General features: G+C 38.1%; 1 protein-coding gene across 2 annotated transcripts in view; it reads right to left on the reverse strand.

Moving 5' to 3' along the window:
• The window catches only part of LOC117963198 (extracellular matrix organizing protein FRAS1-like), a 108591-nt gene that overhangs the window by 41451 nt on the left and 42413 nt on the right, over positions 1 to 24727 (reverse strand). For both annotated transcript variants that reach the window (XM_058989754.1, XM_058989748.1), the window contains exons 3-20: positions 21115 to 21222; positions 20804 to 20896; positions 19891 to 20050; positions 17976 to 18109; positions 17114 to 17197; positions 16286 to 16387; positions 15884 to 16075; positions 14853 to 14942; positions 14437 to 14475; positions 14193 to 14340; positions 12642 to 12785; positions 11943 to 12077; positions 8652 to 8795; positions 8023 to 8163; positions 7143 to 7283; positions 6441 to 6614; positions 4993 to 5133; positions 2912 to 3055 (exon numbers count right to left, since the gene is read on the reverse strand). In XM_058989754.1, the coding sequence (XP_058845737.1) occupies positions 2912 to 3055; positions 4993 to 5133; positions 6441 to 6614; positions 7143 to 7283; positions 8023 to 8163; positions 8652 to 8795; positions 11943 to 12077; positions 12642 to 12785; positions 14193 to 14340; positions 14437 to 14475; positions 14853 to 14942; positions 15884 to 16075; positions 16286 to 16387; positions 17114 to 17197; positions 17976 to 18109; positions 19891 to 20050; positions 20804 to 20896; positions 21115 to 21222 (2314 nt within the window). The remainder of the gene's footprint in view (positions 1 to 2911; positions 3056 to 4992; positions 5134 to 6440; positions 6615 to 7142; positions 7284 to 8022; positions 8164 to 8651; positions 8796 to 11942; positions 12078 to 12641; positions 12786 to 14192; positions 14341 to 14436; positions 14476 to 14852; positions 14943 to 15883; positions 16076 to 16285; positions 16388 to 17113; positions 17198 to 17975; positions 18110 to 19890; positions 20051 to 20803; positions 20897 to 21114; positions 21223 to 24727) is intronic.

Raw genomic sequence — 24727 nt, forward strand, 5'->3', positions numbered from 1 at the left:
TGTTAGTTCTACAGTTGCCTGACTGCCTGTCACCACAGGCCAGTGCAGTGATATAAGTAATGCAGTCCCACTCTCCCTGAAGGCAGCATTGAGATGAACCATTTTCATAAATATTGAACGCTTATTACAGTCTTTAAATATTTAGCATGTCTGTATGTTCCAGAGAAAATGTCAAGCACTGAATGCAACTGTTAGGCCAGAGATAGACAAGTAATTTATATTGGCCTGTTTGGAACAAAACCCCAGACTGGAATGGATCTTGAGGGCCAGAATTGCACATCACCTTCCTACATTCACTAATACCTAGAGAAGGGCATGACAACTCTTACCCTTCCTGAGCAGGTCTTTGTTTCTGCTATGTTCTAAATTGTTTATTTGAACCAATTTAAGCCCCCATCCAGACCATAAAGCAGGTAAGTGCTTCATTATAACTTTTAAATCTGGTGCAGAATGACCCCCTCAGGCCCGGGGAGGCATCAAGATAGACAGCAATGAAAAGAGCTCATCTGTGACTAAACCTCCTATTTTAAACAGCGCCTCCCCCTGTTTGTTCCATGTTCCTGTTAAAATGAATGTAAATTCCAAACAGACAGCTCAGCTAAACTTCCAACACTGCAGAACAATGAAGTGCTTTTGGTTCTCCCACACTAATCATGTTCCCCCCACACATTTTAAAGATCAAAGGCTGCCACATTTTAGAAATGCTACAATCAATTAGACTGGGACACTAATGATCACTACTGTAGAATATAACCAATTCAACAACCTCATTTACAATAGGTCAGAACAACAGTGGAAGGAATGAGCTATTGTGCAACAATAACATGAAATAACTTTAGTTGCATTTAGAAAACACTGCCAGTGAAGCCTTTACTTTGACTGGCCATTAAAATATGTGTATCCTCTTTCTCTACATTCCTTCTTGCTTTCTTACCTGCTAACTTAGTTCCTATGCTGATTTAGGAGGAACTGAAGCAATAACAGTCACAGGCTTAGTTTGCAGACCAGAATTTCCAAACAAAAAAAAGTCACACTATGCAATCTGACAATGCCAACGATAGGGGCACAAAGAGCGCTTTAAACAGTGTCCCGTACTTTCAGTGTACAAATGCCAGGTATCTCCAACCATCACACCTCAGGAAACTGCGGCTTAAATCTGACAGCACTAATACTTCTCAATACCCAAAATGTGTTTTTAGCCAACTGCCCTCGGGAAGCCAACATTGGTGTTTGCAACAGTTTTACTCTCTTCTAAATCAAAATTAATACCTGTGATCAAAATGGGATTTTTTTTAATTAAAAGTCAACAACATCCAATAATTGATCATGTGAACTGAAAGACTTCTCCCCCTTCCTCTACATTTGCTTTTTTAATTTGTAGCTCTAATTATAACTTGCAGATGCTCTACTAATCCCTTAATCAGCACTAACGATGTTGTCGTCACTTTCTTTTTCACACATTGACTTAACTGAGGAGATGGTTTACAGAAGCCAAACCTCTTTGTAAACGTTACCATTCTAATATAACAAAAGCTAACACGAGTTAAAACGAATCCTTTCTCCTTTTATTCATATCAATTGCATACTAAGGCAGCATTTTTTTATATCATATACTGGTGTAAAGTTTTTATGAGCTAGATGGGTAGAACATTTCAACATCAAAGGAGAGCAAAAACTATGCAAACTTTGAACATCTCTACAAGCAGGCAAAATGCCATCTTTCCCTTTACAGCCTACAGAAAATAACTTTAATTGAAGAGGAGCAATTTGGACTGGATTTGGATCATTTCGACTTTTTGGTTTTATATCTCCTCTAGACAGCTTGAAGTAAGCATTTTCTAATTTGGAAGAATCCTTAAAGGTTATTTTACTTTTCTATAAGATAAAAAAAAACAACCTTGAATTCATAAGACACAACATGAAAGGTTTTGTGACGGAGTTCAAACTGATAAAAAGTAAATGCTTGCAGTCAGCTTGTCTTCATGTTTTAATCATTGATCTCTGTTTCTCCCGCTATGTTTGCAAATTCAAAGCAGTTTAAACATGTCAGCATGAGTCTTTCCACTAATGGAAACCATATATTTAACTGTGGTGTTTATCTTAAGATACCCATGGCTACATATTATTCCACACATCTGGTTAATGTGCAATGGCTTCAACCATTTTTAAAGATATATCAGATAGCACAGTTTTCCACATTGCTTTATTCTAACATGGCTACCATTACCATTAGCATTACCATTAGCATTATCGTTAGTTTAACGACATCTAGATAGAAACAAACGTAAAAAAAAAGATATTTCTTTAGGATCATCCAGTATCCTGCATGGTCGTATTTAGGAGACATATTTAGGGGGGAGTGACTGTATTTTTTCAACATGCTTTTACCATTGGGTGCTTATGAATGTTTTATTAATCAGGGATATTATGATTGTTAAAACATACATTTGGAATCAGTTCGACTTTTATTATACAGTAGTTTGTAAAATATTATATTTTGATCTATTTGGAACGGGGTCTGACAACAAGGATGTGTATATGTTTGATTTTCTTTTTCCTTTTAAACAAAACCTTTTATCACAGACCTCATCTCAATTCAGAATTGAACAACCCTAACTTACTTTGTTGAATCTTCACTGAGCATATGTGAGGAAAAGCAAAGAAAACTCCCCAGCAGCCTGGTAATTGAAAGATAATGATAGGTTTGTCTGGACTCAATGTAATTTTCCCAGAATCACACAGTGGTCAATAAATATCCAATTCTCAGTGCTGACCACTAAGCCACACTGGATCCCCATGGTAACTCACATTTTCAAATGCTGCTGATCCCCTTTACTTAAGCACTGTAAATCATAGGGAACAAGACCTGCTATTTTTATATTCATCTTCTTTTGTCTTAACAGATTCTTACCAACACAGTATCCAACCGCATTCAAGTACTGTCCCTCTGGACAGCTGGTTCTGCAGTGGCCATTGAGCAGCGTGGCGTGAGGGTGACATGATGTACAGTCAGCATCAGAGGGGCCGCTGCACTCCTTACAGGATGGATGACAGGCTGGGTAAAAATAACAGGTGAAGTTTAAAATCTATGACTTCTGATTGATAACACAGTTTGATTAATCCTGCCCACAGAATAATACATTCCTAGCATCAAATATAAGAACCCTGTAAAATCTTTTACTCAGGCACTGACAAGGTTCGAAAGAGGAGATTTGGGGAGGAAATGAGCTCATATTCATGTATGTCTGGGATTGTAGACTGGCACTAGAGAGACGTCAATGTGATTGTTTTGCAATGTTACTGCTGTGCTCTATGACAGACCTACCTCGGTGCAGTAAACAAACATTGCAGGCACAAGAACCTACTTTCTGACAAATATATATATATATTTTTTTTTTCGTCTTAACAGTGTTTGAGGATCAGTTGCACATCACAAGTCAGCAGGAGCGGCATTTCAGATTTAAGTGGGGGTGGGGGGGGAATTTAAGCAGGGAACATTTTCTGTGATTATTTCCTATATTTTTTATAAATCATACGGTAACAAAATTACCAACACAGGACAAACAGGCAACTTTTAAAGTTAAGCCTAAATGGCGCCCCTGCAAGTCAGTTGTTAGGGTCAGGTTGCCATGCTCATCAAGTAGCCCCAGTGATAGTTTGCACCACATGATCAGGGTCCCTGGCACAAATAATTTGAATGCTTTATTTGTTTTGTTTTTGTTTTTATTTTGCACATTTTTCAATTGTTCAGTTTTTTGGACCCTATTGTATATATAGCCATAATTCATTTATTTATAATCCATTTTGCTAAATTTTCTTCCACGTTCCCAACTTGTTGAAGTTTCATTGTACACTGTCAGATATGACCTGGCCATGCTAAAATAAATTTTATAATCAATAAATAATGTATTGTGTGCACATTCATTTCATGTATGTACTTGTAACCATTATAGTTAAAGAGTTACAGGCACAAATCTAAGAACAGTAAAAAAACTGGCAAAAATAGCTTGGACCCTAAAGAGTTTAGTTTCTTAAATGCCTGATCCAATGTGTTTACACAGTGGGAATGTGAAGGCGATGCGTTAGCCAATGCTTTATGTTATGACATCATTTAATGTAAGATTGATATGGAATTGATATGGCATCCAGTAAAGGCACTCCGCGTGGAGTGCAGGATGTGCCCTATAGTCTGGACGTCGTGAGTTCGAGTCCAGGTTATTCCTTTGCCGACCGAGGACGGGAGCTCCCAGGGGGCGACGCTCAATTGACCGAGCGTGACCCGGGGAAGGGAGGTCTAGGTATGGCCAGGGTGTCCTAGGCTCACCGCGCACCATCGACCCCTGTAGTCTGGTCGGGTGCCTACGGGCTTGCCTGTAAGCTGCCCAGGGCTGCGTTGTCCTCCAACGCTGTAGCTCTGGGTGGCTGCATGGTGAGTCTGCAGTGTGTAAAAAAGCGGTCGGCTGACGGCACACGCTTCTGAGGACAGCGTGTGCTCGTCTTCACCGCTCCCGAGTCAGCGCAGGGGTGGTAGCGGTGGGCTGAGCCTAAAAAAATAATTGGACAATACTAAATTGGGGAGAAAACAATAGAAATAATTGGCGACCACTAAATAAAAAAATAAAAATTAAAAAAAGATTGATATGTATACCATTTCCTTACCTCTGATGTTTAATTCATGCTCCTTTTCCATGCTGGTATTGCAACAGAGGCACATGTCTAACCCCCTGATCTCAGCAATATAACTTTATTACCCATTACCCGCATATGGAACATATTAACAAGACACAGTGGCCTAACCATAAAAAAAACACTGAATTACCACAGATAATTATCCAACTTTGCTGCTTAACCCATTTCCGCAGTATAAAGACATTTGATACTGCGGTCAGTGGGAGTGAAGAGCAATAAAAAAAAAACCCTTTTAATCTTTTAGCTCGAGGTTCCAGTTCCATTCGGATAGCTGCATAAGGGACACTAGGGAAGTGCACTTACTGTTGCAAGCGTTGTCCTGACTATACCGTCCATTTGGGCACTGCTGTAAACACGTTCCTTCATAGAGGACCACTGGGGGTGCACAGGCTGTGCAGTTCTGAGCACTTTTCCCTGCACACGTCAAGCATGTGGCATGACATTCTAAAGGTTAGGGAAGAAAGTACAAAACAAAGTTAGCTTGACACGTAAATGGACTTGAGGACTTCTAGTAAAATATTGCAAATAAGGAGCTTTGTCTTCATTCCCAATTGCACAGCGCTGGGAAACCAGTTTATGAACAGTGGACTTGCAAATACAAAAACAGAACAATGGAATGAACAATTTGTCCATATTAAAACTTTGGGCTTAAAGACAGTACATAGTAACCTCGAACACTTTTCAACTTAAGCTGTCAGCATTCAGAAAAGCCTTGTCTGAAAATTAATTGCATTGAGAAACCTACAACATGCACACACAATTCTCACACTGAAAATGCCATCTGCAGTACATTGTAAACTAGCACTTTGTATAAGGCTCTACTGTTCATGTCTCATTGCCAGAAAATACCCTCACAGCTGGACTTGTCAACATGACATTTTTATTTATTCGTTCGTTTTAAAGCGGTTCATGCACTGGGGTGCAGTTTGAAACACATTTTAGAGCTGGCCAGGACAGGTACTGTATCCAGGCAAACAGGTTGTTAAATATGTTCACCTCTCTTGGAAATGTGTTACTACCTATTTCCAGTATGTCATAATGGAGATAATCCCTGCATCCTCTTCAATGACAAATGAATGAAGCACGGTAGCCTAAGGAGTCACAGCATGTGTTTTAACATGCTCACCCTGCACATTTGCACCTTTGAGCAAACAATATATTTCAACTTTTTTTTTTAAATATGACTTTCTCGTTTTCGATACCTGTACTTTGGTTTCATCGATTGAATACAATTTAAAAAACATTCTGATAACAGTTTTAAAAAAGAAAGTGTACATGCAAGAACAGGATATTTCCAAGATGTTTGTGTAAAGAACATTTTTAAGAACATAAATATATTTCTCTGTACGTTTCACACCCTGTCAAGCCCCAGTGATTATAAATATTTCATCAATTATTTTCCCTTTCTGTAATAGCACATCATTCTCTTGGCCTGAATTGCATGTCAACACATTGGATACAGTTGGATTAAGAATTTTAACAAAGGGCTTGTATACTGTAGAAGCATATAGATTGATCTGGGTTGATCTAGCAGTAAGTGCCAAAATAAACAGGACCTAAATGTTCATATCTCAAATCTCTGAAAATATATAAAAGCTTTTACCAAAAGACCGTTTAAAGTTTTACTACTCAGAAATTTAAATGACTCATGTTTTAAAGCTGAATGGCAATGAGCAAAACTAAAGTAAATATATACAGTATATAAAGTTAAAACATTGTTGAACTAAGGGGTGTTAAGATCTTCATTCTACCTTTGCATATGTTGTCAGTGTCGAGGTACAGCTGGGGCTTACACTCGGAAACACACACTCCGTGAGGGATTCCATTTTCTTTCCGATGGGAGTGTAGCACCTCTTCTGGTTTCAGGCACTGGGTGCAGTCAGAGTGCTTCGGACCCACACAGGAGCGGCAGGTCAGGTGGCAGGCTAAAGAGAATGGATAAAACACGTTCGAACAAATATCCATTGTCAACTTTATTCTTTCCTTTTTTTTTAAATCATTGTAGGTTTCCAAAACATGTGGTTCTTGCTCCTGGAGTCTCATTTAACCTTAAAAAACTGATGATAAAAATAAAGAAGAATTGAAATGGATTTGACCTTTAATCAGTTTCCTTGAAAGTCTTTTTTATGTTTTATTAGAAGACTTTTACGCAAAGGTGAGGCCTTCAACGTCATGGGTTTCAGTTACAAATGCAACCAGCACACAAGCACTAAAAAGCACAGTAAAGAGACCCACTGGTAGTGGATGCTAGGACTGCTTATGGATAAATGTAACACATTTAGAAAATAGTGAGGCTTTTTATATTCCTTATACTGAACTCCAGGCCGCCTGGTGTTGTTGGATACTTGCACCTCTTGAGTGGTTGAATGCACAGTATGTCCTGGATGGAGTGCATTATTCCTTAGATAGAGAGATGGATATTCTTCATGTAATATTGTGTCCGTGATTCCTACCTTTACAGACCCCATGCTGAGGGTAGAATCCCTCCCCGCAGCTGGGTATGCACTGGCCTTGGTGGAGCACCAGAGAGCCGGGGCAGAGACTGCACTGAGTGGCTGAGGGACCTGCACAAGCAGCACAGGAGCTGTGGCAGGCTGCAGGTGAAGCAGAAAAAACAAAATCAGACACATGCTCTGAAACAAAGACATGCACTGCAATACACTGCATATACAGACAGCATTAAGATTACACTGTATCTGGGATAAATATACATATTAATGTATTTATAATTAAATTCAATTACAGAGATTTTGATACTTTAAAAATGTGTGCTAAAAAATCCCTTACCAAGTTTCATAACAATTGAATGAGTGGTTCTCAGTGTAAATGTAAAAATGTGCTGAATGTATGTACAGACAAATGGACAGGCACCTCTCATTCGGTTTTATTGGGATCCTGTAGTACGTGGCACAGCTTGGATAAACACATGTTAAAACTGGGTCCATAGTGACAGCAGAGCCTGTTGCTGAACAAAATGACTGATTTATAAAATAGTCAAGACCTTAAAAAAAAAGGACAGACCAAAGCACTTGCCATTTTATCCATTCCAAAGACTGTTCTCTACCTGTACACCTGATACGCCCTGCAGTTATTACTGCATTGTGATGTCACTGTCTGTAGTGTAAAATGTCACACTCTGTGCTATGATAAAATGTGTTTATTTTATTGCAGTGCTTATAGTTACAATATTACTGCATGGAGATAAAGTGACCTGATACTGTACTATTTGTGCTGAAGTACAACTATATTTGAAACTGCATGATGCTTTGTGCACATACCACTCCATCATGATGCCAGATAATCAACTGCATTTTTCCTTTGAGCACCACTTACCTCTGCACCTGCCAGCAGTGTCTCTGTAGAAGCCATCAGGGCAATGGGAGACACACTTCCCATGATGCAGCACTCTTCCAGAAGGGCAGCTCAGACACTTCGGGGTGTCTGGGTTACACGTCTGGCAAGACTGGTCACATGCTTGAGTAATAAATACAAATAATGTATGTTTATATTGAAAAGCAACATTGTACATTAATATGCATGCATGTAGCTGTATAGCAATTCACTGTTATTATTGTAGTCAATCATGAGAGATGTATTGAATTCCCAGTATTGTTGTCAAACTGTACATTATGAGAAAATGATTTGTGTATTAATAACTGGTAGTGGTACTCTGGGAGATATTCCAGAATTAGTTATTATAACTGCTCATAAATAAACTAACCTTGAATTAAACTAAAACAAATATGCAATATTAAATGGGGGCTGCAGAATAGTTTTTGCTACTGAGTAATTAAGTAATGTAATATGGCTTTCAAAAAACAAAAGTAAAGCCTTTGATTTTTGAAGTGCTATTCAGAAATACACAATATCATATTACAATATGGAATAATATAGTATGCGAAAAAAAAAATAATCCCAAATTACAGTGGATATATAACATTCTTATTCTGATATTTATTTACCATAGCAGTTTCCACTGTTGACGTAAAACCCCTGGCCGCAGCTCGCCACGCAGGTCCCAGCCTTGAGCATGTGTGATGGATCTTCACAGGAGAGGCAGTCTCTTTCAGCAGGACCTCTGCACGAAGAACATGACTCATGGCAAGCTGCAGAAAAGAAAAGGGGACAACCATTTAAAGTTCAAACTGTGGGAATTATTTTTAAAGCTTTGTTTTTTATTGTGTTTGTTTTTTTAGCTGAGTACAGATTTTGAGTTTAATTTGGTGTGTAGATACAGATTATTAGGAAACAGGAGGCTTCTTAAAAACTGACATGCTTTGTAACCCCAGGGTAGCTTACAAGACTTTCAGACCGGTTATCTACTGCAAAAGAGGCTTGCCAAGGTTAGCGCTGTCTACTGTCTTAAGCTATTTGCTTACTAAGCGGCCTAATGAAAATCCAATATAAGGCCCAACACAGAGGCCTAATGAAAATCCAATATAAGGCCCAACACAAAGGCCTAATAAAAATCCAATATAAGCCTCAATACAGAACTACTTATGATGAATTAAATATTAGAAACTTCAGAACTTTCATTTATCAACCAGGAAGCTCCATTTCTACCATCACCACACAACATAAAACAAATAAACAGAAGGAAAGTAAAACAATAACAAGGTACATACATCTCTAAATGAACTACGAATGCACTGTTTACACATTTCTAATATCTAACTATTGGCCGTTGCCTTGGGACCTCTGTAGGATGCGGTCAACTACTAGACAGCAATGCCCTCTGATCAGGGTTCTTTTATTATGTATGGAATTCTACAGGTACAGAATTCTATCTTAGATAATGGCAGTACATGCCTGGTATTTTTCCCAGGGATAACATTACTTGTCTAAATATAACCACTTCTATGATACAGACACATCAATCATGAAACGCCACACACTGTGGGCAGACAGCCAGCACATTTTATTCAATTTCCAGGTTATAGCTCAATTTCCTCTTCAAATATTTTGTCATTTGGACCACTGGACTGACAACAAGATGGACCTCTCCATACTTTCACTTGGTAATACCTGATATTCAATACTGTCATGTCTCTTCCAGTGCATATATCATTGTTCTATAAACAGCCATAGTAAATGCCAAGCAGAACCAGAATCCCAAACAAGCTGACCAGTGCAAGAACACATGGCTATCCATTTAAACTTGCTAGCAAAGTGGATTTTGAGCCCAATAATATAATTATAAAGATGCTTTTTTTTAACAACATAGACTTAGCCTTAATGTGCCAGTATTAGTCCCTAATAATTATACTGTAGTACTTATGTTGTATTGCTGGTCTGTGAAGTTCTTTATTTGGTCTAGACTTGTGTGACGAGAAGTGAGCTGGTATGGTCCCTTTCACTATTTGACATTCTCTGACTGTGCAGTGTAAACCAGCGACCCAGTACAGCTCGGACTGAACACACTGTATCTGCTGCAAACGTATGATTCAATGTGTAATCCAGCTGTCCAGTTCATTCACTATGATATGTGATCAAAATTAAGTAGAGGTTTCTCAAATCGAACCCAAATCAAATTTAAATACAACATTCTGCTTTGTGCTCAGCACTGCTAAAGTCAAAAGATGTACATGTGTAAGCACTACGAACCATTTGTAGGCCACAAAATATATTTCTTAAAAGTTGAACAGGTTTGTAAGTATTTCCCCAGATAAACTGCTTCAATAAGAAGAAATTGGGCAGCGATCTCTTCCCAAATTTGTTTTCAGACAGTTAGCACGTAGCACCAAAGCATATTTGTGTTATTTTACCAGAGCAACATAAATGAAAAATAAAACAGCATGACTCATCATGATAAACTTCAAAGACACGCTTTGATAGAGATCGCCCAGACATAACAGTTGCAGCTGCCTGGGTCAGTACATGGATGAGATACCTCCCTTTTATGGCTTATCATATTAGTTCCAACTATTAGGTATGGGAATGATAAAACATGTTCTCCAATAACCCCTATACATGCAGAGAGAACTCTGAAACAAGATGCTGTGCAAGAGATTATCCAGTTTAAATGTCTTTTACTCATTATTTCTGTGCAAATATCAATGCATAAAAGTAACATACAAAGAGGAGTAAAATCAGACGATACTTTAGCGCAATGCAGATTTTCTAATGATTGTTATGCAGATCTATCAATAATAGACACGCTCACGTAAAACAGCTAGCTTCACAAATCAGCATCCCATATGGTTAAATGACTGTAAACCGCTTTAAAATTAATTTTATTACTATGGTCATTAAAGTGTGAAATTAAACGTTAAATCCTTTTGTTAATTGCTGCAGGCTTGGTATACAGTTTTTAAATGGCTTGTTTAGGAGCTGTTTATTGCCATCTCTTAATACACAATGCAGAAATGACTTTAAGTCAGTGGAATTAAGATTTCAAGTTCATAGTGTTTTTTTATTGCTAATGTTTGCTGCGTAAGTGTTTCTGTATAATAGTAATTGTGTATAGTTAATAACAATTCTGATACATACTACTGTATATATGCACTCGCTTTTAGGAAACCATTAGAACCACAGCTTAGTTCAGTCTGAAATAAATCCATCTTATAGAAATGCAGTACCCAAGAAGCAAAATACACAATTCTATATTATTATTATTATTATTATTATTATTATTATTATTATTATTATTATTATCATCTTACTTTACCATCCATAACTCTTTTAATAATTCTAAAATATCATAACACTCACAACATTTAATATAACAGACACATGAAAAACTGGGTCAGCGCAGAGTGCTCATTGCTATTGTTTATATTACTGAACATTTAAAGTCATGAATGATTTGAGGTAATCCACATTCTCTGTCATTCTTGCCTAAATTGGGTCCATTTGCTGAATCAGGTGATTATCAGTGCTGATCGTGCTGGTGGTTTGGTGACATAGACATTGTCTACCAGGATCTGAACTGAGACCACTGCAGTTCATTTTAATGAAACCCTCCGAAAAGCCAGCGGATGGAAATGATTTGCAGTCCCTCTGAATCAGGAAGGATTGAAGATGGGTCTTGTCACAAACATTTGTACAAACACAAGGCTGCACCACAGGTTTCAAGAATTCAATTCCAGATATAAAAAGGGCTATTTCCATAAAACTGTTGACTCCTTAATTACAGATATGTCTCAATCTCAATCTTCAATAAATGTACCCATTGCATCTATCAGTTAGAAGAACTTCATTATTTTAAACAGTTGCAAAAACCAAAATTGTTCGTTTGTAATAAATGTGATTACCTGCACAGTGCCGCTGATTCTGGTAGAATCCGTCTCCACAGGCTGTCACACACTTTCCATATTTCATCAGCCGGCCCTTCCCGCACAAAGTGCATTCAAATTCATTCTTACAAGCAGCACAAGTCTCCTTACAGGCTACAGAGGAACAAGAAAAGTTTTAAGTACCAAACTCTAATATTCCATATCAAGGTTTATGTTGCTTAGAACATTCTTTGCTATGCTACTTTCTTAAGTGAGGTGGGGAAGCATACCACTAATGCCAGGCCTCTGTGCCCTGCGCAACCCTAAGAACCACTTCAGAAAACCAGCCTGGAAACCAGAAATACTACAAATGTAGAGTATGTTCATTTCCTACTGATTTACACAATTCAACTGCAATCTTATGGACTTTCAGCGCCCAGGTCTGGAGACCCTGATAATACAGTCTGAGATCCAAAGCTAACAATCTTATCTCTCAGATACTATTTCAGCTTGGGAATGCATTCAGCCCTTGCCAGTGATTTGAAGTCAAAATGTGGCAGCCTTTAAAGTGTGCTAATTGCAAGAGATTACAATCTCCAAGGTCCTGTGTGTTGTGAAGGGTACGTGTGAGTGTGTCAGATCTGTCATGAACAGTTCAGAAAGAAAGTAATGATAAGTAACCATGCCGGGAGCTTATTTTCCACAACGTGGTTACTCATGACTTTGAGGTTGGCATACCTTTACACACTCTGCCATTCTCGTGGAATCCAGGTTCACAAGCTTGCACACAGCGGCCGTTCTGCAGAAGCAATCGACTGTCACGGCAGCTTTCACAGTGATCAGGGGATTGGGAGCAGGTTAAGCAGTCTGAGTGGCACTGGACTGTGACAGAAAAAAAAGAACTGAATTTTAACACTGCGGCCAAGATTTAGCTAGAAGTTGCGCAGCTTTTTTTTTTTTTTTTCTAAATAAAATAAATAAAAGTAATTGATTCAAAACTTTCAATATAACTGTTCCTACATTGTTTATTTCTTGTTTTGAAACATTAGCCGTGAAAATTAGTACCGGTACTGCAGCCTTCTCCCTAACAGTGCCTTGTCATATCTGTAACATAGCAACATACCAGGGTAGGGATAACTGACTCAGATACTGTAGGCATTAAAGAGGGTTCCTTATTGTAAGGTTAGCGAGTGCATAATATTCTGTAACCGTGTTTTCAGGATCTGTAATGCTGTTCCAGGGGGTGTAAATTAAAATATATCCTGTTCAATTTGTTTAGATGAGTTCCTTTATATTCATATCTTTTAGAATGTATGGAAAAGCCCTCAATTGTGAGGGAGTAAAACTGAAGGAAACGTCATTAACAATATTTCATACAGATGGGTTGCCAAATTGTGCTTGTAGCAGCGTAGAGAAAATAGATTATTATCATTATCAGAGCTGTGAGGATACAAACAAAGCAAGAATGAATGCAGCCGAGCATGAACTGTAAAATCTGTGGATTCAAATTTGCATTCTAATTTCTGCTGCTGTCAAGCTAGTAACATTTCAGGGATTAAGTTATTATGAACCCAAACTCATTGGAAGCCAAGAACATATTTTATACACCACAGACTGGTAAATAAAGTGTATCAATATGGGCTAGAAAGGACAGCTTTGGAGAGAATGAAAAATCTCTATAACAGGTCAGTTGTGTATAACTTGGCTAATATGATTTGGGAATAATACCCTTTATGATACTTCTATTATGTAGCCTTTACTGATTCATTGGACTTGCTGGTCTGTTTGGATTTAGCAAAAGCAGGCAACCATTTCATTATTGTTCTCCCAAAATGTTTTCTCAGAATTCATTTGAACACAGCACAGGATTAATGCAGCAAAGAGAGCAATAACACTTTATTACCCATAACCTCTCAAAGCCATTCTTATTAATTAAACTGGGTCAACTAAAAAGTGTTTACAGTTAACAAATAAAATGCTCTTAAGTGTATAAAGAGCAATACATGAGGCAGCAGGAATTACCAGCTAGATAATTAGAAATTGTACTGGATAATATAAGTCTGCTTGAAATCTGTCTAATGTTACAGCAGAGTTTTAAGATTCTAAAGCTTAGAAGGCCGTTTTTCAAAATTTTAATTCCATTCACCAAATGTACAGTATAGCAGAGTGATACCTCATCCTAAAACAAATCCCATCCTAACAAAAAAAAAAAAAATTGAATATACACAAGTGTAGTGATTGTATACAGGATTGTTAAAATACATCTTAAAGAAGTCCAAGGTTTGTTACCTGGTCTGCACTGTGGGCAGCACTCGCCCTCCACTGCCACAGCTAAGGTGCCCACAGGGCAGGAGGGGCAGGAGCGCTGGAAGCACAGCGCCTGTGAATCCCTGCACTCACACTCTCGACACAGGCCCTCTCGCCACCTCTCTAAATTCTGAGAACAGGGGGAAAAAAGGTCTTGCCGTCAGGTTTGTTTAACTGTGTGAAAAAGATAAGGCTAGAGTGGTAGGAAATGTAAAGCTGTACTTACAGCAAGATGCTTTTCACCTCTGAGGTCAGACTGTGGTCCCTAGGTCAAAACAAAATGTATTACATAATGATATTTGCAGTGACAGGGTTATAGGAAAAACAAATGTTAACGATTTAGAAGTATAATAATGAGGAATTGAAAAATCTATAGTATTCCTTGTTTTTTAAAAAAAATGCTTTTTTTGAAAAAAAAAAATATATATAAAAAATGCCTATCTGCATTCATTCATACGCAGTATCGATTTCTCTCCAGCTGTGACAGTGTCTATTGACGAAAACCCTGACATGCGGTAGGATCTGCCTTTCAGATTTAGTATTTGTGAGCATGTCTACTATTTATGTATATATTGTATCTAGAACAATGCCATACACAGTAGTACACACGTGTCTCTACTTGTTTTAATCCTCATGATTTACCTCTTTGGACTGTTCCTTGTAAACACAGAAACTGCTCATGGACAGGCATTCCGGACAACACTTTCCTGGTAAATACATCAACTCTTCACCCTGTGGAAAATTCACAATTTCTTTTTACATGAACTTCTACAAACAAGGTATAAATAACCACCCACTGTTCAGAAAGCACAGCAGTTTCTCAAAACAGAGTTAGTTTCAGGCACACAAACTTTCGATCTGCATACAATTTATCACAGATGTTCTTGCGACAGCAAACATGTTAGAGAAGGCCAAAGAAAATACATTATGTGCAATTATTTATTTATTTTTATAAAAATGAAGACAACATCACAGCACAGACTTTATGTATGTAACATTAACACTGTTCACTTAAGCTGACAGAATTATCCTTTCTGCTCTCCTGGTTGTGGGCAATGTTTCATCTTGTTTTTTTTTGTTGGCTGAATATTGCTTAATAATAGCTTTTGCAACAGGTGAGTAAAACAATTTCAGACAAAATCTGGAAATACAAGTCCTGTTGCGTGCATAATAAAAGAACTACACGCAAATGTAGCTTTAGGGAAGAGATATTCATGTCTTCACAGGGGTTGTTTTCTGAGATATCAGACGTGTTTGCTGTAGGTTTCTATTTCTCCTTTGTTCTGTTACTTGAGATATTCAATGAGAGTGCAAGGGGATCCACTATCAGGATGGAAAGAATGAGAAAACGATACTGCTGACAGTTCCAATCAACACAATTAAAAAAAGTCACGCAACTCAAAATTCCCAAGAGGGCGTTGGAATGCTTTGCTAATATAGAACTGCTAGGGTTCAATTAAGACCGCTGTATCCTCATCAAGCTGCCTAAACCAATTTGTATTTCAATATTAAGCTCTGTTCGGTAGTAAAAATACAAACTATAAGATTTTCAGCCTAAAAAGTGCAGAAAATACAGACTTCAGACCATATCTGAGAGTCATAGACTATTAAATGTACACATCTATTCTGACGCGGTACTAAACCAGTTTCACCAGACACACAACTGCTCTTACCCATATGCACTCCACTTTGGCGCACTCTGCTTTCTGGCACATGACCTGGCCGCGTTCACACATGCAGAACTCACAGCCGGTGCCATTCCACATCTCGCCATGGTAACGGATGGAGCCCTCGTACAGGCAGTTCCCTTTGGACGATACACACTCTTCACAGCACTGGCCAGCTCTCTTCACTTTGTTCTGGCCCTATAACATACAGAGGAACAGGTGAATCAATAAATACTACTACACGAGGGAACTTAGAAGATAGACTATGACATTACCACATGGGTGTTTAGTTTTATAACACAGATTAAATAACCCAACATACACAATCACTGTTGCAAGTAGTATAACAGATAGCTAAATACATGTCTCCATACCTATGAGTGTAAACAACTTATCATGTGAACCTACCTTCTCACAGGTGTTTGCTGGGCAGGTCTGGGTATGGCAACGGGCCTCTCCCCCATCACAGATACAGGTGGTACAAGCATTCTTCTTCCACTGTTCCCCATGCTGCAGGAGAACATAAGAAACGTGGTGAACGAGCAGAGGCAGATCAGCCCATCAAGTCTCGTCCCTTCATGACACATCATTTGCCCCTTAAGGCAGAATAAAATAGTTTAAAATGTTTCTAGTGTTTTAGATATTCACCCAGTAAACTATTATATGCAGACAGGCCATCTGTACACAACTGCCAACACCATTCAATGCAATATCGATTATCAGACTGCTTTCCCCAAATCATTGTTGACAAATTTTGAAGAAACACGTTTCTAGAAGCATGTTTCATTGACTATGTTGGGTTTCATTTCCATCTCAGTTTATGTTCTTAAATTATGATGTCTGACAGCAAGCAATACCTATACTGTATGTCCTCTTATTACACTGAACTGCATCACACATTCGACAGGCTCAGATAAATGTATCAAAAGAATGAAATCCCACACTACTGTGAATGCTACAGAAGATCCAATGGTTATCTCTCTGATTCTCTTTGTTCAGGGGATTGAGAGATTGCTGGTGTGAAAAAGCCTCGCTTTATCAGGTATCAGGCTGCATGCCAAGAAAGTTAGCGAGCCAAGGGATCCATCTTTAATTTTCACTTCTAACAACTCTTTATTCCAGTTTTCATCCACCTTCAAAGCCTGCTGGGATTTCTTATCAAAGCGGGCTGAGCGCCAGCAGTGGGAGAAAAGCAGCTGCACTCCTGACTAGAAATTGTTGTTGACTCAAGGTTACCTTGTACTCTTTCTTAGATACCAGGCAGGAGTTTGTCACACACTGTGGGCAACACTTTCCAGGATAGATAATCAAATTCTCATCCTATAGGGAGACACATAAGAACAAACTGGAAGAGTTAAAGTAGAAAAAAAACTGTAAATGATATTCAGTCGCAATGCAAAGGTTTTGTTCTAAGGGACACACTGGGAAAATGTAAAGTACTCTGGGTAAAAAAAGGGATTCCAAACTTCTGTTCTGTGGTTGATTTTTTTTAGCTTATTTCACAGGCTGGCAGTTGATATAAAATGACATCCATAACCGCTGTGCATGATGCTCAAATACTGTAACATCCTCCTTCTGTAAACTACTTTTGGTTCAGTGTTCGAAGTACTGACTGTATCTGTGACACATGTTTACCCATATCAGTATCAGTGTGCTTAATGTTTCTGGAATACTGTGTAATATTTGTTCCAAATCCCCTGCATTGCCATTGCTGGTAAAGCTGTTCATTTTTCTGCTGGGGTTTCTTCTGTGTATTATACAATGATTTATTTGCATTTTCAAACATTTTACAGGCCCTTCTAATGTTTCTGCATTTCCAAGGGATAACGTGTACATGTTCATAATATTTTCTTTCACACTTGTTTGATATCACTTCTTGTTTGGTCTGTATCAATCTGCGCTACCGTTTATGCCTCAGTTGTCATGTTTTATAACTACTACAGTATTACAGCAATCAGAAACAGCAAAGAAAAACAACACACATAAAACGATACCAGGCAGAATATTAAATATTATGAGCATGGAACTGTACAGTATAAACAGTACATTTAATAGCAGTATACAAAGCCACTAATGAAATAAAGTATAGGGTCCGGACCTTCTTGCACACTACAGGGTGGCACTCAGCAGCATAACATTCAGAGGCTCCATTGTTACAGATACACTTTGAACATGGTGTGGGTTTCCACTCCTCCCCATCCTGATACTCCTGTCCTTCGAATGAGCATGTCTCTGTTGGGAAGTACAGGGCAATTAACAGCATCAATACTCTAAGGCATCCACTGATCTACAAATAAACTAATCTTATGAAAATTAGAACCTTAACCGTGCTCCCACAGACAGAAAACTGGCCGTGAGTTGTCTTTTCATCCATTACACATGAGTGAAGCAGCCTGGTTTGAATACAGATGACATTGTGTAAAACAATACTTTCTAAATAATTTACCTCCAATAGCTAGCCAATAGCTCCTGCTTAGAAACACTTCTTGGGACATTTGTCGCCCAAGATAAATCACTTTCTAGTCTCTATCTCCCACATCAACTCACTCCTAATACATTTGTAAGAGATTTCAAGATTCAAGACTGTACAGAGATACAGACTACTAAGAAGCTATGCTGGTACAGTCATTTTTAACCCTGTTATTGTCCACTGTTGTTGAAGTAAATGGGTAAAAAATCATTATTTTATTTTGATAACAACACCCTTTCAAAAAAGAAGACAGGAAGAAAGATAAAAAGTACCTTCAACTGCAAACTGGTAAAGCACGCTATTCACAAATTACAAAAGAATAACACACTTTCCTTATAGAAAAATAAGATAGGCTGTTCTAACAGGTAAAGCTGTCTACTTGCTGCTTCTACTACCTTCCAGCACACACACGAGTGCAAAACACAGATTGTTGTCTTGGTTTTCCTAAGGATTTGTACAGTGATGAAGGCATTAGCTGAAGGCCCAAGGCATTCTCTACTTAACTTCATTTTATTTTTTTACCTCAGAATTTGAAATGAAGTTGTTAGGTTCTGGATGAATACTACTACTACTACTACTACTACTACTACTACTACTACTACTACTACTAATAATAATAATAATAATAATAATAATAATAATAATAATAATAATAATAATAATATATTTATTTAGTGCCTTTCATAGTGGACAACCATCACAAAGCGCTTTCTAGAGGTAGGCTGTGAACTGTGCATTGTATGCAGAGTCACTTACAATAGGATGTTGATTTAACCTCTCATCTGCAGGATGGCACACAAGGAGGTTAAGTGACTTGCTCAGTCACACAGTGGCAGAGGTGGGATTTGAAGCAGAGACCTTCTGGTGACAAGCCCTGCACTTTAACCACTGGACCACACTACCTCCATCATAATGTGATTCCTTGCAGTGCATACAAAGGACTCAGTAATGTATATTGCTTGTTATTAAGTTATGTGTTTGAGAGTGATGTGTGTTTATGGTGTTGATTCAGTTATGCAACAGACGATCTTGAAAGCATGGATGTTCCCAGAAAATCAAACACTGTTCTTATGGTGGTGTTCTTCATTTTAAATGACCAGCTCTGTAAATTATTACCACATATCAGCAATAAGCATACACCACCACAAGAGTTACATGCCATGAAAAAGCATGTGTTTGTAGACTAGCTCAGGCCCCTTGAGAACAGGGCTTGACCCAGATGGTTTCTCAGGACTGTTCATCTTCTACTCCCTGACAGGGCTTAATATAGCTGGTCTAAAAAAGGAGAATGTTAAACAAAAAGTTAATGGCACTATGAAAAAAGTAAATAAAATAAAAAATAAAAAAACTGTAGAATTAACAATTAGAAAGCAACAGGAACACATTCATTTCAAATATTTCATTTTCTTATGCTGTGAAAAAATAAACCAACCAGTGATTTACAGCATGTTTGAAAATACGGTTTAAAGTTAATAATGCAATCCAGTCACTTTGTTTAAGTTGTTACCTTGGCTCCTCCTGATGTTTTTACAGCAAGACTTACCTCCAGTCCTCACACATACAGGACAGCACTTTCCAAATGGCGTATACTGCATTTCTTCTCTCCCACAAGAAAGGGGAGGGCAGCGCCTGGGACCACATTCAACTTTCCCATTAGTGCAGGAACATACAGTGCACTGAGAGCTCATCCACTCACTCTCATGCTGTGACAAGGGAAACAACAACATTTAGAACCATTAACCTCTTTATGCCTTCAAGGCTCTGCCACTTATGATGAAAAGTCAGCAAGGAATATAACAGCATTACGCAGGGAGAGCTTAAAAAGTCTGAGTTAATATAACAGCATTACTCAGGGAGAGTTTAAAAAGCCTGCGTTTGTTGTTTAAGTTTTCTATTACCTTATTTCACTTTCCACGTATTATCAACATCTTTCATTTTAAACATCATCAAAAAATTGTTACCTGATTTAGTCCATGTTTACTCATACAGTACATTTTCATACTCAGTATTAGCGGAACTATGTTAATATATGAGATTTACTGTCAAAAAGTTCTGAGTTTGAGACTTTTTAATTGTAAAAATGAGGAATAATATACAGGTAGAACACTACATTGCATATGCAGAAGCATTTGCGTCAGACAGTTAAACATTTAAACCAGGTTTTAATGTATGTTTTGTTTCATGTATGGGTAGGGTCTCTTTAAAGTTTACATTTACTCCCTGAAGTGAATGTAGTGCGTAACAGCAATCGTGTTCTTCCAATGTGAGCTAAATGAGTCCTAAGGAATGCCAACAGGAATATTAAACAGCCTTTACGGCTCACTGGCACATAACACCACAAACGTGCTTTGCATGAGTAAAAAAACTAGGCAACCATTATAAGTGTATGCTTTGCTAACTTTTTGTGGTCTATTAATTCTACTGAAATCATAATGATCAAATAGTATAACACTTACCCCATAGATTTGTCCCTCATGCTGACAAAAGCCTTGGGTTCGAGGGACACACTCGGGGCAACATTTATTTGGTGGTATTCTGAACAGTTCTCCCTAGGATAAAAAAAATTGTATTATTTTAGGAACCAAAACTTTGATTAGAGTAATCTATAAGACCCTACAGTAGTTTACGTTTTTACAAAGTGAATAAAACACCATCATTTAAACATATACATGCTATAGAAAGATGCTGTGGGGTGTTTTAACCACATCCACATAACCATGTATTTAAATATTAAAACCAATTTTCTATATCTTCTGAAAGAAATTACCTTTTGGAAGTCGCACTGGGGATTGTGGCAGTGAGTTGTCTTGCAGATCACAATATCACTAAAACAGCTGCAGTCTTGGCAAGAATCAGGACTCCATACTGTATTATTCTACAAATAAATGAATTGTGGATTATTATCATTACAGAAACCAGCACAAGCCAACTTCCAAATATACTCCATGTAAGTTACATACATCTCAACAAATTTAACCATGGTGTATTTACGTTATTTACAAACCCATTGTTCTCACCAATGGGCTAACGGCCATTCTATGGGTGATTAATGAGTCGTGTGGTAAAACTCATCTGTGATTTTAAATGTCATCACACTTACCTATTGATACAAACTACTGATCACACCAAGCAAACTGTACTGTGAGTAGATCAAGAAATATTATCACACTGATAAATCCAATTTAGCATCAGGACATATCATGTGTCTCACCCAGAGTGTCCCAGACTTTATCAGGTCTAAAAGCTGGACAAGTGACGACAATCATAAATCTAAATCAGACTCAGCAACTGAAGTGCCAAATAGCACAAAAATATCTTTATGAACCATCATGAAACTGTATGCAACGGGCAGCTTGGGAGACATGAGCATGAGAATTCCTCCCTTGTGCCTTCACTTTTACAGTCAGATTTATACAAGCCTAGTCTCTGTGTGCAGTACAATTAAAAACTGCAGTGCAGCAGAAACAATTCATGTCCAATTATATTTCTTGTCAGATCCACTTCACATCAGAATGCAGAATGTATTATTACCTACACTAAACAATTGTTCAGTAATATGTGTAGTTTGACACATGTTTTATTTACATCTATCTTGGTTACTTGGGATCATAAAGGTGAAAAAAGTTTCAGAATTTCCTCCAACCTGACATTTTTTTTTAGTTTTTAGTTTTTACTCAGGAAGATTGTGCTGAGTCAGCAATCAGGTGGTTTTGCGTTCTCACTGCAAAATAAATAAATAAATAAATAAATAAATAATAATTGTAAGCCTGAGCATCAAGCATCTGGCAAATGTTTAAATCATTATAGGGAAAATAATTCCTGTGTTGTATTAAATCATTTTTTCTAGCATCTTGCTGGCAGGAACATGTAGGTGAATGATACAGTCATACTCAAGTTACAATATGTACAGTGCCTTGCGAAAGTATTCGGCCCCCTTGAACTTTGCGACCTTTTGCCACATTTCAGGCTTCAAACATAAAGATATGAAACTGTAATTTTTTGTGAAGAATCAACAACAAGTGGGACACAATCATGAAGTGGAACGAAATTTATTGGATATTTCAAACTTTTTTAACAAATAAAAAACTGAAAAATTGGGCGTGCAAAATTATTCAGCCCCCTTAAGTTAATACTTTGTAGCGCCACCTTTTGCTGCGATTACAGCTGTAAGTCGCTTGGGGTATGTCTCTATCAGTTTTGCACATCGAGAGACTGAAATTTTTGCCCATTCCTCCTTGCAAAACAGCTCGAGCTCAGTGAGGTTGGATGGAGAGCATTTGTGAACAGCAGTTTTCAGTTCTTTCCACAGATTCTCGATTGGATTCAGGTCTGGACTTTGACTTGGCCATTCTAACACCTGGATATGTTTATTTGTGAACCATTCCATTGTAGATTTTGCTTTATGTTTTGGATCATTGTCTTGTTGGAAGACAAATCTCCGTCCCAGTCTCAGGTCTTTTGCAGACTCCATCAGGTTTTCTTCCAGAATGGTCCTGTATTTGGCTCCATCCATCTTCCCATCAATTTTAACCATCTTCCCTGTCCCTGCTGAAGAAAAGCAGGCCCAAACCATGATGCTGCCACCACCATGTTTGACAGTGGGGATGGTGTGTTCAGGGTGATGAGCTGTGTTGCTTTTACGCCAAACATAACGTTTTGCATTGTTGCCAAAAAGTTCGATTTTGGTTTCATCTGACCAGAGCACCTTCTTCCACATGTTTGGTGTGTCTCCCAGGTGGCTTGTGGCAAACTGTAAACGACACTTTTTATGGATATCTTTAAGAAATGGCTTTCTTCTTGCCACTCTTCCATAAAGGCCAGATTTGTGCAGTATACGACTGATTGTTGTCCTATGGACAGAGTCTCCCACCTCAGCTGTAGATCTCTGCAGTTCATCCAGAGTGATCATGGGCCTCTAGGCTGCATCTCTGATCAGTCTTCTCCTTGTATGAGCTGAAAGTTTAGAGGGAAGGCCAGGTCTTGGTAGATTTGCAGTGGTCTGATACTCCTTCCATTTCAATATTATCGCTTGCACAGTGCTCCTTGGGATGTTTAAAGCTTGGGAAATCTTTTTGTATCCAAATCCGGCTTTAAACTTCTCCACAACAGTATCTCGGACCTGCCTGGTGTGTTCCTTGTTCTTCATGATGCTCTCTGCGCTTTAAACGGACCTCTGAGACTATCACAGTGCAGGTGCATTTATACGGAGACTTGATTACACACAGGTGGATTCTATTTATCATCATTAGTCATTTAGGTCAACATTGGATCATTCAGAGATCCTCACTGAACTTCTGGAGAGAGTTTGCTGCACTGAAAGTAAAGGGGCTGAATAATTTTGCACGCCCAAGTTTTCAGTTTTTTATTTGTTAAAAAAGTTTGAAATATCCAATAAATTTCGTTCCACTTCATGATTGTGTCCCACTTGTTGTTGATTCTTCACAAAAAATTACAGTTTCATATCTTTATGTTTGAAGCCTCAAATGTGGCAAAAGGTCGCAAAGTTCAAGGGGGCCGAATACTTTCGCAAGGCACTGTATCTATACAGAATGCACGCTGACACACAATACAAACTAAATCAGCTTGAGTAAGTACATATGCTTGATCCTCATGATTTAAGAGTACGGTTATATTTAAAACTCTGCCTGCTGTTTTAAAGTGTTCTGGCTGTGAGAGATGTATGGTCGAGTGCATCTGCCTGGTCCCACCATGCCGAGAAGGCTGTAATATGTTGAAGGTACCAGTAACCTGACAACCTGTCTGCATAACTCCAACTATGCCATTTCAATTCATTTATGGCCCTCATGACAGAAAATTTGGCAGGAATGTTCTAACTGACTTTGGGCAGCTATTGTAAGCTGCTAATACCCATTCCAAAACAATATTATTTATTGAAAGATCTTTTACATGGAAGGCATTTAGTGGTTACTGCAACAAGCACAAGGAAACCAGTATTTCCTTAAGTCTTATATCATGGCAGATGCCGTACATACGGTACTTTCAGACATCATACCTAGAAAGTGAATAGCAAAAAGGGTTACTTAAAAGACTGAAGAAAGCTTAGAGCTTAGCTGTCGTACAGGTATTGTATGCATGCAAATGAGTTCTTTTGAGCAAAACACCTAAAAACAATGGCAATAATGATCAAAGTCAAAACATTGCATAGGCACTGTAGGGACTGAAACCTCAACACACTGGCTCAATGAATCTTTCCATAACTTGCATCATTTCATAGCAACTGGAGATAGTAATGATATTCAACACTGACAAAAGAGCAGGAATTTACTGAACATCCCAAATGGAATTACCGGTACTTCAAAATCAGGGTCAATAACTGCAAGGCGGTAACAGGTGTTCAGATATTTCAGGTAAGCCTTTAA

This window comes from Acipenser ruthenus, chromosome 2 (genome assembly GCF_902713425.1).
Source record: "Acipenser ruthenus chromosome 2, fAciRut3.2 maternal haplotype, whole genome shotgun sequence".
Lineage (NCBI taxonomy): Eukaryota > Metazoa > Chordata > Actinopteri > Acipenseriformes > Acipenseridae > Acipenser > Acipenser ruthenus.